This window comes from Carcharhinus amblyrhynchos, chromosome 3 (assembly GCF_965287045.1).
Source record: "Carcharhinus amblyrhynchos chromosome 3, sCarAmb.v2.hapA, whole genome shotgun sequence".
Classification (NCBI taxonomy): Eukaryota; Metazoa; Chordata; class Chondrichthyes; order Carcharhiniformes; family Carcharhinidae; genus Carcharhinus; species Carcharhinus amblyrhynchos.
The window spans coordinates 65,090,308-65,106,431 of record NC_137326.1 but is presented as its reverse complement, the minus strand read 5'-3'; the positions used below and the strand labels follow the sequence as shown (position 1 = coordinate 65,106,431).

Below are 16,124 nucleotides of genomic sequence, written 5' to 3'. Positions count from 1 at the left end.
CCCATAATCACAGATGTTCCTTTAAGACATGCATCACTGATGTGTTTCTTACCTCGAACTCATATAGATTCCACATCATCTGTGCTAATACATTTCCTCAATATTGTATCAATATCTTATTTAATGCAACTCCACTACGTTTTCCTTTCTGTCTGTCCTTTGTAAACATTGAATGGTACTCAATGTTTAGTTCCCATCTTGATCAACTTGTAGTCATGTCTCCATAATTACAGAATACTATAGTGCAGAAGAGGCCCTTCGGCCCATCGAGTCTGGACCGTCACATGAAAAGCCCTGACCTGCCCACCTAATCCCACTTGCCAGCACTTGGCCCACAGCCTTGAATGTTATGGCATGCCAAGTACTCATCTAGGTACTTCTTAAAGGATGAGGGGCATTCTGCCTCCATCATCCTCCCAGGGAGTGCATTCCAGACAGTCACCACCCTCTGGGTGAAAAAGATTTTCCTCAAATCCCCTCTAAACCTCCCGCCCCTCACTTTTAACCTGTGTCCCCTCGTAACTGACCCTTCAACTAAAGGGAGCAGCTACTTTCTATCCACTTTGTCCATGCCCCTCATAATCTAACACCACAATCAGGTCGTCCCTCAGTCTTCTCTGCTCCAGAGAAAACAACCCAAGCCTATATAAACTCTCTTTATTACTGAAATGTTCCATCCCAGGCAACATCCTGGTGAATCTCCTCTGCACCCCATCCAGTGCATTCACATCATGTCACATGGTGACATGAACTGCACATAATATTCCAGCTATGGCCTCACCAAAGTTCTATACAACTCCATCATGACTGCTCTGCTTTTGTAATCCATATCCTGATTGATAAAGGCAAGTGGGTCATATGCCTTTTTCGTCACTCTATTAACCTGCCTTTCCGCCTTCAGAAATCAATGGAATCTATTTCTTCAGAACTTCCCAGTGTCAGAACTTTCATAGTATACTTTCTTGTCAAATTACTTCTTCCAAAGAAATTACTTCTTCCAAACCTTACACTTTTCAGGATTAAATTGCATTTGCCACTTATCCGCCCATTTGACCACCCTGTCCATATCTTCCTGTAACCCAAGACGCTCAACCTCACTGTTAACCACCTGGCCAATCTTTGTGCCATCAGCAAACTTACTAATCCTACCCTCCATATAGTCATCTGCGTCATTTATATAAATGGTGAACAACAGAGGGCCCAGCATGGATCCCTGTGGTATGCCACCGGCCTCCAGTCACTAAAGCAACCATCTGTCATCACCCTCTGTCTCCTACCACTGAGCCAATTATGAATCCACCCTATCAGATCACACTGTATCCCACGTGCATTAGCCTTCTTAGTAAGTCTCCCATGTGGGACTTTGTCAAGGGCTTTGCTGAAATCTATGTAAACTACATCAACTGCACTACCTTCATCCACACACTTGGTTACATGCTCAAAAAATACAATCATATTTGTTAGGCATGACCTCTCTCTGACAAACCATGCTGATTATCTCTAATCAAACTGTGCCTCTCCAAATGGTGATAGATTCTCTCCTTCAGAATCTTCTCCAGTAGTTTCCCAATCACAGACGTGAGACTAGTCTCACGTCTCTACAGCCTTTCTCAAATAGTGGGAGCACATTAGCCGTCCTCCAGTCGTTTGGTACCTCCTTGGTCGGTAATTCCTCCCTGGCCAGGGAGGAATTAAAAATTTGGTTCAAAGCTCCTGCAATTTTCTCCCTTGCCTCCCACAACCGCCTGGGACACAATTTATCCGGACCTGGAGATTTGTCCGCTTTTAAGCCCACCAGTACCTCTCATATCTTGTCACTGCCTATGATAATTTTCTCTAGAGCTTCACAGTCTCTCTCCCCAAGTTCCATAACTATCTCCTCATTCTCATGGGTGAGGACAGATGTGATTTTTTTTTAAAACCCCACCAATGTCCTCTGCCTCCAGCCAAGATTTCCCCCTTGGTCCTTCATTGGCCTACGCTTTCCTTGGTTATCCTCTTCCTATTGATATACTTACAGAGTATCTTAGGATTTTCCCTACTTTTACCAGCCAGAACTTTCTCATATTCCCTCTGCTCTCCTAATTGATTTCTTAAACTCCATTCTTGATTTTCTGTACTCCAATAATGCCTCCACAGACTTAATTCCCTTAAACTTGTTAAAAGCCTCTCTTTTCCTTCTCATTGTATCCTGAATGGTTCTCTGGGCTTGTTACAACTTCCTATTACCCTAGAGGAAACATGTTGGGCTTGTACCCCTCCCCATTTCATCTTTGAATGACCCCCACTGTTCTCCTGTAGATTTCCTCACAAGTAACTCATTCCAGTCATCCTTGGCCACATCCTGCCTTAATTCATTAAAATTTATTCTCTTCCAATCCAAATTTTTTTTCTGCAATTTGTCAATTTCTTTGACCATAACAAATTTGAATTGAACCATGTTGTGGTCGCTTTCACCAAAATGCTTCCCCATACATCAACCACCTGTCTGACTTCATTCCCCAGAATTAGATCCCTGGATTTGGACCCTCTACATATTGACCTAAAAGGTTTTCCTGTATACGTTTTAAGAACTCCACTCCGTCTAAGCCCTTAACATGATGGTTATCCCAATTAATGTTAGATAAGTTGAAATCACCTAATATTTGAGTTGAAATTACCCTCTCTCCCTCCCTTCCTCAGAACATCAGTCTTGCCCAGGTGTACCCCATCCAGATTGTAAAGGTCCACCCGTCTCAGAACCCAGTCCCAATGCCCTAGAAATCTGAAACCCCACTGCTACACCATCTTTTCAGCCATGTATTCATCCTATGTATTCTGCTGTTCCTACTATGACTTGCACGTTGCACAGGTAGTAACCCTGAAATAACCACCTCTTAGGTGCCACTTTTCAGCTTGCTTCCAAGCTGCTTATATTCTGCTTTTAGGACCTTATCCTTTTTCTTAACTATTTCGTTTGTACCAACGTGTACCACAACTACTGTCCTGCAACCATTCTGCAACATCCTTGATTTCACTTTCACAAAATTATGTTCACTCTGCCGGATTGCAATGAGACTAAGTGCCTCACTATAACTTATTTCATAACAGATTCCAGCATTTTCCCTTTGACAGTTTTTAAGCAAATGGTCTATTGTTTCCAGCTTTCTGTATTCCTAGTTTCTTGAATAGGCAAGTTACATTCTGATAGGTCCTTTCCAGAATCCAGAGAATTTTGGAAAATTAAAACCAATACATCCACTGTTTCACTTCTTCAAAGACCCCTGGCATGAAGTCCATCAGGATCGAGGGTCTTGTCAGCTTTAAGTTCTAATAATTTTCACCATGTTGATTGTAACTGTTTTAAGTTCCTTTCTCCCCCTCATCTCCTGATTCACACTTAAATATAGGGTGTTAATTCTATCCTTTACAGTGAAGAAATCTTCTTCTGTTAACATGGAAACATAGAAAATAGAAGCAGAGTAGGTCATTCGGCCCTTCAAGACAGCTGTGCTATTCATTTTGATCATGGTTGATCATCAAGTTCAATATCTCGATCTCACCTTTGCCCCATATCCCTTTAGCCCCAAGAGCTTTATCTAATTTCTTCTTAAAACCACACATCGTTTTGGCCTCAACTACTTTTTACTACTAGAGAATTCCACAGATTCACCACTCTCTAGGTTGAGAAATTTCTCCTCAGCTCAGTCCTAAAAGGTTTCCCCATTATCCTCCAACTATGACTCGTAGTTCTGGACTCCCCCACCATCTTTCTGAATCCAACCTGTCTATTCCTGTTAGAATTTTATAAGTTTCCAAGAGATCCTCTCTCACTCTTCTAAACTCCAATGGACATAATTCTAACAGTCTCTCCTCATAAGACAGACCTGCCATACCAAGATTCAGCATGGTCAAACTTCATTATACTCCCTCTATAGCAAGGACATCTTTCCCCAGATAAGGCACTAAAACTGTTCTTGACCCTTCTACCAACTGGAATAGTTTGTCCCCATCTACTCTGCCAAGACCGCTCACGCTTTTGTACACATCTATCAAATTTCCTCTCGGCTTTCCCTTCTCTAATGAGAATGGCCTCAACTTATCCAATCTATTCCTTTTAACTGAGTCTCTCATTCCTAGAATTATTGTGACTCTTTTCACACACTCTCTCTAATGCCTCTACATCCTTCGTAAAATGTGGTGCCCAGAATGAGACAAAATACTCCAGTTGAGACCAAGTCAGTGCTTTATCAAAATTCAACATTATTCCTTACTTTTGTGTTCTAGAATTCTATTTCTAAAACATAGTACCATATATGCCTCATTAAGCAGCTTTTCAACCTCCCATGCCATCTTCACCAATTTATGTGTATATAGCCCCAGGTTTCTCTCCTCCTGCATTCTCTTTAAAATTGCATCTTTTATTTTATATTGTCTTTACTCATTCTTCCTATCAAAGTGAATCACTTCACACTTCTGGACATTAAATTTAATCTGCCACATGTCCACCCATTTCACGAGTCTATTTATGGCCTCTTCAAGTTCCCAATACTTCCAAGCTTTCACCTGCATTAACATCACACTTTAGTTGGTGTTTACCTGACGCTTTGTCTCCACACACGACACAATACTCAACAGGTTGTGACCGTTGCACTTCGGTTTTTATTAACAGACGTTCTACTGCAGCTGCATCTGTCACAATCTGGAAAAAGAGGGCAGTCAAAATATGACAGTAAACTTTGTGTTATCAAGCACATGACCAACTTGAAAATTTTACTAACCAGTATTTCTGACAGCTCTTGTTTTAAAAAGCCAATAACTTTCAGTGTTCAGATAATGCAACTGTATTTAAAAATCTAATAATAACCATATTGCCTTAATTGTAAAAGCTGTTCTATTGTGAAATTATTAAATTGTGTTTCAAAGCAGGATTGCATGGTGGCACGGTGGTTAACTGTGCGGTCTCACAGTGTCAGGGACCCAGGTTCAATTCCAGCCTTGTCTGCGTGGGTACTCTGGTTTCCTGCCATAGTCTGAAGATGTGCAGGTTAGATGGATTGTCCATGCGAAATTGCCCCTTAGTGTCTAAAGACATCTGAGTTAGGGGGATTAGAAAATGCATATGTAATTTGATAACGTGGATTCAAAATGGACTCAATTGTAGGAGATAGAAGGTGATGACAGAAGACTGCTTTAGTGATTGGAAGCCAGTGTCCAGTGGCATACCACAGGGATCTGTGCTGGGTCCTCTATTATTCAGCATTATATAAATGACATAGATGACTATGTTAGGGGTAGGGTTAGTAAGTTTGCAGGGGACACAGAGATTGGCCAAGCGGTTAACAGTGAAGCTGAATGCCTTTTTTTTGTTTTTATTCCAATTCAATTCAATCAAGTCCAATTCAGAGTCTCAACAATTTGGGACATTCCCGATCCAAGCTGACAAAACAGGGCTCTCAGTGCCTGTCTTGGGCTTGATCTACATGATCCAAGCTGATTGACTAGGCATAAATCCTCTTCCAAGGCTTGATCTCATTTGCATCTTAGCCAAAGGCTTTAAATGAAGCCAGAACGTAACCTCATGACTTCAACCAAGCACAGCATGTCGATACTACACTTGATTTTGGCCAAAAGGCCGAGAAGCGAGGCTGAGTGCCTTGAACTACATGAAGATATAGATGGGATGGTCAAATGGACAGATAAGTGGCAGGTGAAATTTAACCCTGAAAATATGAGGTGATATAGTTTGGAAGGAGTAATTTGACAAGAAAGTAGTCAATGAATGGCATGACGCTAGGAAGTTGTGTGGAACAAAGGAATGTTGGTGTGTTTGTCCATAGATCTCTGAAGGCGAGGGGCATGTTAGCAGGGTGGTGAAAAAGGCATACGGGACACTTGCCTTTATCAATGTGGTTACACTAGAGGGACGCAGTGGAGATTCACCAGGATGCTATCTGAGATAGTATATTTAAATTATGAAGAGAGGTTGGATAGGTTGGTTTGTTTTCAATGGAGCAGAGAAAAATGAGAGGCAACTTGATTGAAGTGTACAAAATTATGAGGGTGTGGACAGAGTGGATGGAAATATAGAAAAATAAGCAGGAGTAGGCTATTCGACATTTTGAGTCTGCTTCACCATTCAATCTGATCATGGCTGTTTGTCAAGTTCAATATCTGGTCCCCTTTAACCCCATATTCCTTGATCCCTTTCACTGCAAGAGCTATATCTAACTTTTTCTTGAAAATAGCAAAGATAAGGAGAAGCTGTTCCCTTAGTTGAAGGGTCAGTCACAAGAGGACATGGGTTCAAGTTGAGGAGCTGGAGGTTTGGGGGGGATATTTGAGGAAAAACATTTTTTCCCAAAGGGTGGTGACGGTCTGAATGCGCTGCCCGGGAGGATGGTGGAGGTGAGTTGACTTACCTCCACCACCCTACCCTAACCCTAATCCTTAAAAAGTACTTGACTGAGCACTTGGCACGTCATAGCTATTTTTTTGGGCCAAGAGCAAGTAAATGAGATAAGGTGGGAGATCAAGTGTTTCTCGCTTGTCGGTGCAGACTCAATAGGCCAAAGAGCTCTTCTGCACTGTATTATGCAATGATTCTATGAATACCATTGATCAAAAACTTAACTGGACCAGCCAGTTAAGACTGGCAAGAACAGGTTAGAGGCTGGGAATTTTGCAGCGAGTAACTTATCTCCTCACTCCCAAAGCCTGTTCACCATCTACAAAACACTGTCAAGATTGTGATAGAATATGCTCCACTTGCTTTGATGAGTGCAGCTCCGACAACACAAGAAGCTCAACACCATCCTGGACAAAGCAGCGTGTTTGAATGCTATTCAAACATTCACCCACTCCATCTCCAGCAAACAGTGGCAGCAGTGTGGGCCATACACAAGGTGCAAGCAACTTCAATGGGAACACCCTGCAAGTTCCCCTCCATGTCACACACAATTGTTGACTTGGAGCAATATCATTGTTCCTTTACCACTGCTGGTTCGAAATCCTTAACAAATAGCACTATGGGTGTAACTACATCAGACTACAGCAAACCACCTTTTCATGGGTAAATAAGAGGAGTAACAAATGTTTTCCTTACTAACGATGCCCCAATCCTATAAACATTAGGCTCTTTAGCTCATGGTGTCCAAAAACAAAAGGAAGCTTTTGCTATGGTTAAAAGCAGAGATAGTGGGTGTCAAAAACCGATGTCTGAGTCTGGACACGTACAAATGACTCTATGATTCAACAAAGCAGGGAAACCTTTTCCACAATTATATTGTGCAGTGTATAACCTAGGACCCGCTCCTAAGGATGAAGGATAAGTGATGAAGGGGTGAGGAAGCTGCATGGGACAATGTCATGCTTCAGGTAACATGACACATAGAAACATAGAAGATAGGAGGAGGCCATTTGACCCTTCAAGCCTGCTCTGCTGTTCATTGTGTTCATGGCTGATCATCCAACTCAGTAGCCTAATCCTGCTTCCTCCCCATAGCCTTTGATCCCATTTGCCCCAAATACTTTATCTAGCCGCCTCTCTTGAATATATTCAATGTTTTGGCATCAACTACTTCCTGTGGTAATGAATTACAGTCATAAAGCCAAAGAGGTTTACAGCATGGAAACAGCCCTTTGGCCCAACTTGTTCATGCTGCTGTTTTTTTAAAACCCCTAAGCTAATCCCAATTGCCTGCATTTGGCCCATATCCCTCTATATCTATCGTACCCAAGTAACTATCTAAATGTTTTTTAAAAGATAAAATTGTACCCACCTCTACTACTACCTCTGGCAGCTTGTTTCAGACACTGACCTCTGTGTGATAAAATTGCCCCTCTGAACACTTTTGTATCTCTCCCCTCTCACCTTAAACCTGTGCCCTCTAGTTTTAGATTCCCCTCCCTTTGGGAAAAGATATTGACTATCTACCTTGTCTATGCCCCGCATTATTTTATAGACCTCTATAAGGTCACCCCTCAGCCTCCAACGCTCCAGAGAAGAAAGTTCCAGTCTATTCAGCCTCTCCTTATAACTCAATCCATCAAGTCCTGATAGCATCCTAGTAAATCTTTTCTGCACTCTTTCTAGTTTAGTAATTCCACCATGGTAGGTTGTTGCATAAGGTTAAATCTCACGAGATCCAGGATGAGGTATCTAAATGGATACAAAATTGGCTTCTTGACAGAAGCTAGAGGGTAGTTGTTGAGGGTTGTTTTTCAAACTGGAGGCCTGTGACCGGCAGTACGCCTCAGGGATCAGTGCTGGGTCCATTGTTATTTGTCATTTATATTAATGATTTGGATGAGAATATAGGGGGCATGGTTAGAAGTTTGCAGATGACACCAAGAATAGTGGCATAGTGGACAGTGGAGAAAGTTGTCTCCAATTGGAATGGGATCTTGATCAATTGGGCCAGTGGGCTGACGAATGGCAGATGGAGTTTAGACAAATGCGAGGTGATGCATTTTGGTAGACTGAACCAGGACAGGACTTATTCAGTTAATGGTAGGGCACTGGGGAGAGTTACAGAACAAATAGATCTAGGGGTACATGTTCATAGCTCCTTCACAAGTGGACAGAGCGGTGAAGAAGCATTCAGCATGCTTGGTTTCATTGCTCAGAACATTGAATACAGAAGTTGGGATGTGTTGTTGAAGTTGTACAAGTCATTGGTGAGGCCACACCTGGAATACTGTGTACAGGTCTGGTCACCCTATTATAGAAAGGATATTATTAAGCTAGAAAGAGTGAAGAAAAGATTTACCAGGATGCTACCAGGACTTGATGGTTTGAGTTATAAGGGCACAGGAGGCAGAGAGTGGTTGTAGATGGGTCTTTTTCTGCATGGAGGTCAGTCACCAGTGGAGTGCCCCAGGGATCTGTTCGGGGACCCTTACTGTTTGTGATTTTTATAAATGACCTGAATGTGGAAGTGGAGGAATGGGTTGGTAAGTTTGCCGATGACACAAAGGTCAGAGGTGTTGTGGATAGTTTGGAGGGATATCAGAAGTTGCAGCATGACATAGATAGGATGCAAGACTGGGCGGAGAAGTGGCAGATGGACTTCAACCCGGTTAAATGTGTAGTGGCACATTTTGGCAGGTCAAATGGGATGAAGGAATCTGATATTAAGGGTAAGACTCTTAGCAGTGTGGAAGATCAGAAGGATCTTGGGGTCCAGGTTCACAAGACTCTCAAATCAGCTTTGCAGGTAGAGGATATGGTTAAGAAGGCGTATGGTGTACTGGCCTTCATCAATCGAGGAACTGAGTTTAGGAGTTGGGAGAATATGCTGCAGCTGTATAAGACCCTTGTCAGAACCCACTTGGAGTACTGTGCTCAGTTCTTGTCGCCTCATTACAGGAAGGATGTGGAAGCCATTGAAAGGGTGCAGAGGAGATTTACAAGGATGTTACCTGGATTGGGTGGCATGCCTTATGAGGATAGGTTGAGAGAGCTCGATCTTTTCTCCTTAGAGAGATGGAGGATGAGAGGGGACCTGTTGGGGGTGTATAAGATGATGAGAGGTATTGATCACGTGGACTCTCAGAGGCTTTTCTCCAGGGCTGAAATGGCTGCCACAAGAGGACACAGGTTTAAGGTGCTGGGGAGTAGGTACAGAGGAGATGTCAGGGGTAAGTTTTTCACTCAGAGGGTGGTGGGTGAGTGGAATCGGCTGCTGTCGGTGGTGGTGGAGGCAAATTTGATAGGGTCTTTTAAGAGACTTCTGGATGAGTACGTGGGACTTAATAGGATTGAGGGTTATAGGTAAGCCTAGCAGGTAGAGATAAGATCGGTGCAACTTGTGGGCTGAAGGGCTTGTTTGTGCTGTAGTTTGTCTATGATTCTATGAGAGGCTGGATAGACTGGGACATTTTTCTCTGGCGTGTAGAAGGCTGAGGGATGATCTTATAGAGGTCTTTAAATAATGTGGGGCACAGATCAGCTGGATAGTCAATATCTTTCCTCAAAGGTAGGGATATCTAACACTAGAGGGCATAGGTTTTAAGATGAGAGGGGAGAGATACAAAAGTGTCCAGAGGGGCATTGTTTTCACACAGAGGGTGGTGAATGTCTGGAACAAGCTGCCAGAGTTAGTAGTAGAGGCAGTACAATTTTGTCTTTTAAAAAGCAGTTAGACAGTTACATGGATAAGATGGGTATAGAGAGATATGGGCCAAATGCAGGCAACTGGGATTAGCTTATGGGTTTTAAAAGAAGGGCAACATGGACAAGTTTTGTCGAAGGGCCTGTTTCCATGCTGTAAACCTCTATGACCCTAGACTCGTTTGCCACCCTCCAATCTTCAGGCACTTCACCTGTGACTATCGATAATTCAAATATGCCTAGTAGTTTAAATTCATCCCTGGGCGGTTTAAGTACTGCATAAAATTTATAGGCTAACTTGTTAAATTTCTTCATATAGCTAAAAAATAATATTTTAAGCTAAAAAGTAATATTTCTCAACAAGAAATCTAATCAATTCAATAAAGTACGATAAAGGTGGCAGGACAGGTGATTTGTTGCAGCTGTAAGCAAGTGGGTAATCGTGGACATCAGTGTGACCCCCAACAACCAGATCTACAATTAATGTTGATAGCTTGAGGAACTTTGGCTCAGGTTGATAAGCTGGTGTCCAACCTTCAAACTCTACAATACATCAGGATCGGAAAAAGTTCCCTGGACTCTTTGTTCCAGGAGGTAGTCACACTCATTAGGCTAGCCTCTTCAGGTTTGTTTCATAGTCAGTAATTTGAGGACTTGACTACAACTGAGGGTCTGTGGATCCAGAGAATATTAATGGAGGAGCCTTAGCCTTCCCACTTGTCCAACAACTTTAAGATTCTTTCAACCTGTGTATATGAGAGGCGGATAAGCAAACCTACCAAAGCACTGTGGTACATGAGGATCATTGAAGTGGGAGTAGTAAAAAAGAATGTTGTATTAGTAGGGGACAGTATTGTTAGCAGGATATACACTATTCTCTGCAGTTGAGAATGGAATTTTTGTGTTGGCTGCCTGCTGTCAGGGTTAAGGGCATCTCCTCAGGGCTGGAGAGGAACCTGAAGTGGGAAGGAAAAGATCCAAATGGTTCACATGGATCCCAATGAAATAAAGGATTAAGAAAGAAGTTCTTAATGAGGGAGTTAGAGCAACTAGGGGCTAAATCAAAAAGCAGAAACACAATCATCAGCCAAGCATCTTGGCTTAGATAATGAGGTCATTTGTGAACTGTATGAACAATCACAAGTGGTCAAACTGTTTTTCACAAGTGGAAGTGGTCTGTTTGCTTTAATTTATTGAATTCTTTATGAGGTTATACCGCGTTATTATTTCTTTTAACTCCTGCTTTCAATGTCAATACATTTACTGCATCAAGGTTAAAAGGTGTGAAGTGAGGTAAAGCTAATATGATAATATGAAGGCTCTTTTACAACATTTTTCAAAGAAGATTTCTGAATGGGTGTTTTTTAAATGCATCTGAAGGCCTGCCACTGTTATTATATGTCTCAGTGATTCCATGGTGCAAACTGGGTGAGTGGGCACAGAGGATATAAAGATCCATGGAAAGGCATGGATAAGATCTTTAGTCATGATGTGGGTATGCCGGCGTTGGACTGGCGTAAACACAGTAAAAAGTCTGACAACACCAGGTTGGACTAAAACCTGGTGTTGTCAGACTTTTTACTAAGACTTTTTAGAACAGATCTTTCAATAGGTTCACAAATCCAGACTATGATCCAAACAGTCCTTTGAAGGGCTGAGAAACATGTGTCTGGGTTCCGAAGTAAAGTCATTTGACTCAAAATTTTAACTGTTTCTACCTCCACAGATGCTGACAGACTTGCCTTTTCCCAGCACTTCAAAGATTTCATTTCAGATTTCCAGGAATAGTTTTGATTTCATTTTACTAAGATGGAAGATGGTTATGGCGGTTGGAGGTCAATCACCTCAACTCCAGGACTTCACTGCAGGAGTTCCTCAGGGTATTATCCTCAGGCCCAACCATCTTCAGCTGCTTCATCAATGACCTTCCTTCCATCATAAGGTCAGAAATGGAAACATGCCCTGATGATTGCTTGATGATCAGTACCATTCACAACTTTTAGATACTGAAAAATCCCGTGTCCATATGCAACTAAGTCTGTAACATTTCTGACTGCTCAGATGTTATTTCAATAATTTATCTACAGGCTGAGGGCAAAGTATAATGAGTTGTGCACACAAAAGGAGACCTTTTGGCCAAGATCACATGTGCTGATAACATGATCCCCTGGCAGGGTTGAGCTTCTCAGCCTTCTGGCCAAGAACAAGTATCAGATCAAGTCCAAGGTCAGGTGTAATGCCTTGTCTTGTCAGCTTGGAGCTTGTATGTGTTTCTTGTAGGGGCCATGAATTTGATTCAATTTGAATTGATTTTTGGAGCAAGCAAGGAGATGGATTTGGGGCTATCTAGTCCACTCTGCACTAGTTCATGACTTCAAGAATGGAGTAAAATTATTTAAAATAAGACACTAGTGGTCGCTAGTAGTTGACAGTGCTAGGTGGAGGGGGTGGGGGCCAGGCCGGGAGGTGGGGGTGCCGGGCCGGGAGGCGGGGGCGCCAGGCCAGGAGGCGGGGGTAGATTGGACGTTAGGTGATGGATGGGATTTTGAGAGTTATTTTTAGTGGCAGCCTTCCTAATAGGTTTTCAAGTGCTGCTGGTTTCATAACATTACTAAAGGCAGGTGAAAATGGGAAATGTGGTCTTTCAGCCTGGGAAACTGAAACAATACAAAAGCGTTCAAAATATGTTCAAATTTTGCAATTTAAAATGAGACAGAACAAGCCATTTAAAAATGCAAGATTTCCAAGGCAAAATTTTTAAAAAAATGTTATCCTCAGTTTCTTTGTTGGCCTTCATAGTGAAAGGATTTGAGTATAGAGATAGGGATGTTTTGCTGCAAATCTATTGGATTGACTATTATGTGCAGTTTTGGTGTCAGTATCTAGGAAAGGATGTCCTTGCTATAGAGGGAGTGCAGCAAAAGTTTACCAGGCAGATTCTTGGGATGGCAAATCTGCCATATGAGGAGAGACTAAATTAGTTAGGATTGCATTCATTGCGTGGAGGGTGTGGAGAGTCTGCAGAAGGATCTAGATAGGCTGGGCGAATGGGCCAGGAACTGGCAAATGGAATTTAATGTTGGCAAGTGCGAGGTAGTCCACTTGGTAGGAATAATGGTAGGAAGGACTATTACTTACGTGGCGAAAAACTGCAGCAGGCGACGGTGCAGAGGGACCTCGGGGTCCTTGTGCATGAGTCGCAAAAACCCAGCCTGCAGGTGCAGCAGGTGGTCAGGAAGGCTAATGGGATGCTGGCCTTCATAGCGAGGGGGATTGAATACAACAGTAGGGACGTCTTGCTGCAGCTGGAGTACTGTGTGCAGTTTTGGTCGCCGCACTTACGCAAGGATATTTTGGCCTTGGAGGGAGTGCAGAGGAGGTTTACTAGGCTGATGCCGGAGTTGAGGGGATTGAGCTATGAGGAGAGGCTGATTAAACTAGGCTTGTACTCATTGGAGTTTAGAAGAATGAGGGGAGATCTCATTGAGACATATAAGATGATGAATGGGATGGATAGGATAGAGGTGGAGAGACTCTTCCCGCTCAGAAAGGATAGTAGGACTAGGGGGCACAGCCTCAAGACAAAGGGGGGGTGGTTTAGAACGGAGTTGAGGAGGAACTTCTTCACTCAAAGGGTGTTGAATCTCTGGAATTCTCTGCCCGTTGAAGTGGTGGAGGCTGCCTCGCTAAATATTTTTAAGATGCGGGTTGATGGGTTTTTGATAAGCGAGGGGATTAAGGGTTATGGGGAGAGGGCGGGAAAGTGGAACTGAGCCACGACAGATCAGCCATGATCTTATTGAATGGCGGGGCAGGCTTGAAGGGCTAGACGGCCTACTCCTGCTCCTATTTCTTATGTTCTTATGTTCTTATGAGTTTAGAAGCATGAGAGGGGATCTCATGGAAACTTATAAAATTCTAACAGGATTAGATAGGGTGAATTCAGAAAGAATATTACCAACAGTGGGGTGTCCAAAACTAGGTTAATAGTTTGACGATAAGGCATAAACTTTTAGGACTGAGGTGAGGAGAAATTTCTTCACTTAGACAATGGTGAATCTGTGGAATTCGCTGCCACAATTTTGTAGAGGCCAAAATGTTGTTCAATTTCAAGAAATTAGAATAGTTCTTGGGGCTAAATGGATCAAGGGATATGGGGAGAAGACAGGATCAGGATATTGAATAATGATCAGCCATGATCAAAATGTATCGTGGAGCAGGTTAAAAGGGCTGAATGGCTTACTCCAGCTCTGTTTCAATGTCCTCAGGAGATTGCAAGGACAGAGTAATTTCCTACAATTCAGGGACCAATCAAAACTCTTCACTGTCTAAAGAAAAGACAATAAAATGCAAAGTGCTGATTATTAAAACAATGGCTATACACAATAGGTGAAGTACAACAGGCCAGACTGCAGCCACTGCAGAACGATTGCAAGGAAGTTCTCCTCGGCTGAAAGCTGGGCTCTCTCTCTCTTTTTCTGTTTTGGAATGAGTTTGTTACCCAGTTTGAAGTCAATTTTAGCAGAAATCTACCAACGAATTAAGATATTGTAATAATTGCAACATCTTCTACATCTGACCACATCCTCAAACCAGTTAATCCAAATCAGCCACTTTGCTTCAACATCTTCACCTCCAGGACAATCAAAGGATCTTCAACTAAATTAGAAATTAGACTCTAACTTCCCTTATTTCTGATTCTGACTCTGGAGCCATAGCAACGTGGTTGACTCTTAAATGCCCTAAAAAAGCACTGAAGGAAAATTTAGGGATGGGCAATAAATGTTGGCCCAGCTAGTGACACTCACACGTCATGAGCAAATACTTATTTTAAAAAATGACCATTACTGAATCCCCCATTATCAAAATCTTGGGTTACCACTGACCAGAAACTAAATTGGATTAGCCATAGAAGCGCTATGATTACAACAGCAGATAAGAGGCTGGGGATTCTGTAGCGAGTAACTCACCTTCTGTCTTCTACAAGGCACAAATCAGAATTGTGACAGAACTGTCTTCACTAGCCTGGCTAAGTGCAACTCCAACACTCAAAAAGACACCATTCAGTTGATCTGCATCCCATCCACCAGCTTAATCATTCACTCCCTTCAACACTAATGCACAGTGGCAGCAACACATTCCATATATAAGACACATTACAGCAAATCAGAATGCCACTTCTAACACCGGTAACCTCTACAATGTAGAAGGATAAGGGCAGCAAACACACAGGAGCATGGATTGCTTCTCTGATCCAATATTCCCTCAGTAGCAGTAATTAGCTGACTACAGCAAGGAATCTAACAGAAGGCCAATACCATACCATGCAAGGTGAATTTCTACCCCAGTAACTCAAAGCACAAGATGAATACAGTAAGGCAGAAGGTTACTTACCTGAAATCTTTGAGGTACAATGCCATCTGCAGTGGTGAGAATTAGTTGCTTCGAACTGGAACTTTCAGGTGTTGTCAGAACAAGTTTTCCTTGGGTTGTGTTGTCTTCACCATCCAATATCACCCTTCCCGCACCTCTGCTATCTGGAGTGGCCACGATAAACTCTTTGGATGATGCAGCTGTGTCCAAGGTCGTCACTATCTGTATTTTCTGCCCTGTTTGTTGATCAGTTACAATCTGCAAAAAAGTTACCAATTTTTATAATCATGAATACAAAAGATTCAGTTTTAATGTCAGATAAGAGCCCCACTGCTAGAACCTACTACGTAGAAATAAAAAAATTCACTTCTTTTAGTTGTGCAATATTTTCCAGCTGAATTTTGTTGATTACTGCTACATTTCTGGAACTTAGGATGTTCAAATTGGCTAGAATACCCCTGAACACTCCGATATGGGAACCTGTATCCCATAAGAACTGAATGCCAAAAGCATTTTTATTATTGCACAATAACTTCATCTATACTTGATAATTGAATCAATCCAAGGTTCAAACTATCGACTAACAGTTTATTTACTATCAAATAGGTAAATTAAAAGTACAAAAATTTGTTTACAGTCATTACAAACTTACCCTACT

The 16,124-nt window shown here is 42.3% G+C and overlaps 1 protein-coding gene across 1 annotated transcript in view; it reads right to left on the bottom strand.

Annotated features, from left to right (window-relative positions):
- Positions 1 to 16,124, bottom strand: part of LOC145340407 (nuclear receptor subfamily 2 group C member 2-like) — a 263,492-nt gene that overhangs the window by 172,196 nt on the left and 75,172 nt on the right. The window contains exons 3-4 of the mRNA XM_080184880.1: positions 15,488 to 15,724; positions 4,579 to 4,681 (exon numbers count right to left, since the gene is read on the bottom strand). Coding sequence (XP_080041006.1) covers positions 4,579 to 4,681; positions 15,488 to 15,724 — 340 coding nt within the window. The remainder of the gene's footprint in view (positions 1 to 4,578; positions 4,682 to 15,487; positions 15,725 to 16,124) is intronic.